Source organism: Salmo trutta, chromosome 5 (assembly GCF_901001165.1).
Source record: "Salmo trutta chromosome 5, fSalTru1.1, whole genome shotgun sequence".
NCBI classification, from domain to species: Eukaryota; Metazoa; Chordata; class Actinopteri; order Salmoniformes; family Salmonidae; genus Salmo; species Salmo trutta.
This window is the reverse complement of record NC_042961.1, coordinates 55,450,863-55,453,411: the sequence shown is the minus strand read 5'-3', so window position 1 is coordinate 55,453,411 and position 2,549 is coordinate 55,450,863. Positions and strand designations below refer to the sequence as shown.

General features: G+C 39.8%; 1 protein-coding gene across 1 annotated transcript; it reads left to right on the top strand.

Annotated features, from left to right (window-relative positions):
- Nucleotides 1–1,180: 1,180 nt before the first annotated feature.
- On the top strand, nt 1,181–2,485 carry LOC115194575 (H/ACA ribonucleoprotein complex subunit 3). The gene is made up of 2 exons (XM_029754386.1): nt 1,181–1,396; nt 1,791–2,485. Exons 1-2 carry the CDS (start codon nt 1,343–1,345, stop codon nt 1,929–1,931), a joined length of 195 nt encoding a protein of 64 aa, XP_029610246.1. The 5' UTR covers nt 1,181–1,342; the 3' UTR covers nt 1,932–2,485.
- The last annotated feature ends 64 nt before the right edge of the window (nt 2,486–2,549 follow it).

The following is a 2,549-nucleotide window of genomic DNA, read 5'->3' as shown; positions in this document are numbered from 1 at the left end:
TTTTGCACCTGCCAAAACATACAGTATTTGATATCATGCTAAACTTAATGTAGTTTTGGGAGTTTCTGTTTAGTGAGAGTCAGTGAGCATCTCAATCTCTCCCTGAAATAGGACTATTACAACTAGTCTAGCTCAGGGATGGTAACTTTGATGGGGTTGGGGCCACAAAAAAACTGAACTCTTCATGATTGGCCGCAGCGGCTGGTGGGTCTGTGAACCCACATCCATACCCCCATGAGCAAAACAATTACTAGTTGATGCCATGGGGCGGAGAGAAGTATTGCTATTTTATAAATTCATTTCATGCAATTCTACTCATTTTGCCATTTGCAGTTTTACAGCTAATTTCCTGCAATTCTACACATTTTGCCATAGGGTGGAGGCAAATGATTGCAGTTTTTAATATGATAACTGAAGATCAATGGGCCCCACCCTGGTCGGTAATTCGACCATGCTTACTAGGTTACAAGCGTAGATAGCTGGCCGCTTGAATAATTTACCAATCTAAAAATGCTGACATGGGCTAATTGAGTGACTGCTAATGGGCAACCAAATTTCGAAATTGCACCTTGTGTATTCTATTACTCTAACTAGCAACATTAAATTGAGACCCCGACTGAGTCGTCATTGCCTCCCCCCCTCCGGACATCACTGATCTAGCTATATCGAAAACAACTATGTAAACTATGTAATAAAGCTAACTTTGTAAATGTCATAAACTATCCCAGACAGGCTGCCTCATGATGGAGACTGGTGAATCGGATGTATTTAAAGCCAGCATAATAGGGAAAATACATTGATATCCCACTGGGTAATTTCATTAAACATCAGAAAAACTTGAGAAGCCTAATGATACCGTGGCTTTTCCGTCATGTTGTCAAATAATATATAAACTCACCTGTTATGGCATTTGTTTCTGTGCGCACACGCAAATTATCATTTTGCATTTTTCGTTCATTCTGTTTCGAAAATAAACATTTCGAGTTCTGATTCTAACTCAGATAGTTGTGATGATCAAACGTTCTGGGGACAAAAAAAACTATTATATAAACAGAACATGATAATAATGTTGTACAGACTATGTTTATAAAATATTATAATACGAAAACTCTTTCAAGTATGAGGACTGCAAATAAAACTCATTTTCCCGATTTGCTTTGCGGAAGAGCTATCCTTTTGCTTACGGATATCCGCTTTTTAGTTTCTACCCAAGAAGAAAAACTTGCACGTGGATCGCAGGAACGCCACAGATACATTTTCTGTCAAATAAAAGTGAACAAGTCCACTTTGGTCGGTGCAGTAAATTTGTTTATAACTTAAAAAGCACACGTTATTTACCACGATGTTCCTGCAGTTCTATTTGAACGAGAATGGGGAGAGAGTTTACACACTGAAGGTTTGTTTAGCAAGCTACTTTTTATTTATTTTATTTAACTACTGTACTCTAACGTTTAGCAGTATTCAATTTGGAATAGAATCGTGTCTGCTCTATAGACATTAGCTACATTTTCAGTATTTTAATGCATTTGTAGGACTTAATATGGTGTTATTGTAGCTAGGTCCTGATTTAACTAGCTAGTTGGCTAACTTTAGTGTTTGTCCTAAGCTTCTCAAAGGATTGTTCCACGTTTCCAAACGTATTCTTCTGACCCTACAACTTGTATGTAGAAAATGGGCCTGTCCAACACTAACATCCTAGTTATGTGACAAGTTATACAAGGCTACTTGTTCATGCTTTCTCTTTTCTTCTCACCCCTTTCCTCACGTTCTCCCATGGCGTGGCTCAAAAGAAGGTGGATCTATTGGGCCAGCCCACCAGCTCTGCCCATCCTGCCCGCTTCTCGCCTGATGACAAGTTCTCCAGGCACCGGGTGACCCTGAAGAAACGCTTTGGCCTCCTCCTGACCCAGCAGCCTAGACCCATCCTGTGATTGGAGCATGGAACAACACTTTCCCAATAACTTATGGCTGATTAATGCAACATGGCTGGCCCAAACCGTAGGCCCACTGCGTTGGCTTGGATATTTTTTTTCTTCACATTGTCCTTTCCAGCATGCTGTGATATGTAACCAGTACACCTCAGCTTTGTCCTGTATGTGTGAATCGGGCTTTGATTTACCATCAATTGATTTGAAAGAGGCTCGCTCCTCCATTGTTTGACAGACATGGGCCAAAGGGGTGCAGATGGCTATTGTTTGTTGACATCTGTTTAGGATGTATGCCTTGGGGCTAGCCTGAGATATCTGCTTATGAAAGTCTCAGGCTGGCACCTATATAGGCTGTTTGATTTGCTAGAATGTATCATTAAATTTAGTTTGTTTTATTTCTGACTTGTTTACAGAACACTTATAATTTGACATCAAATTCTGCATTATGATTCTCTTGTAATCCGTAATGTGGTTTCAGAGCTGTCAAATTGAGGTGTACTACTGTCAATATGTTCTAAAGATGTTTTGGAGATGGAGAATAAATGAAATGTGGAAAGTACATTGAGTTCTAGCTACTGTTTCACTTCCTTTCCCAACTCTTGGTACATCTGGGACAAACCA

What these genes read in the sequence shown, in the direction of transcription:
- LOC115194575 (XM_029754386.1), top strand. Translation starts at nt 1,343, where the DNA reads ATGTTCCTGCAGTTCTATTTGAACGAGAATGGGGAGAGAGTTTACACA. An exon ending in AGAGAGTTTACACACTGAAG is followed by an intron (nt 1,397 to 1,790) that starts GTTTGTTTAGCA and finishes GTGGCTCAAAAG; the next exon opens with AAGGTGGATCTATTGGGCCA.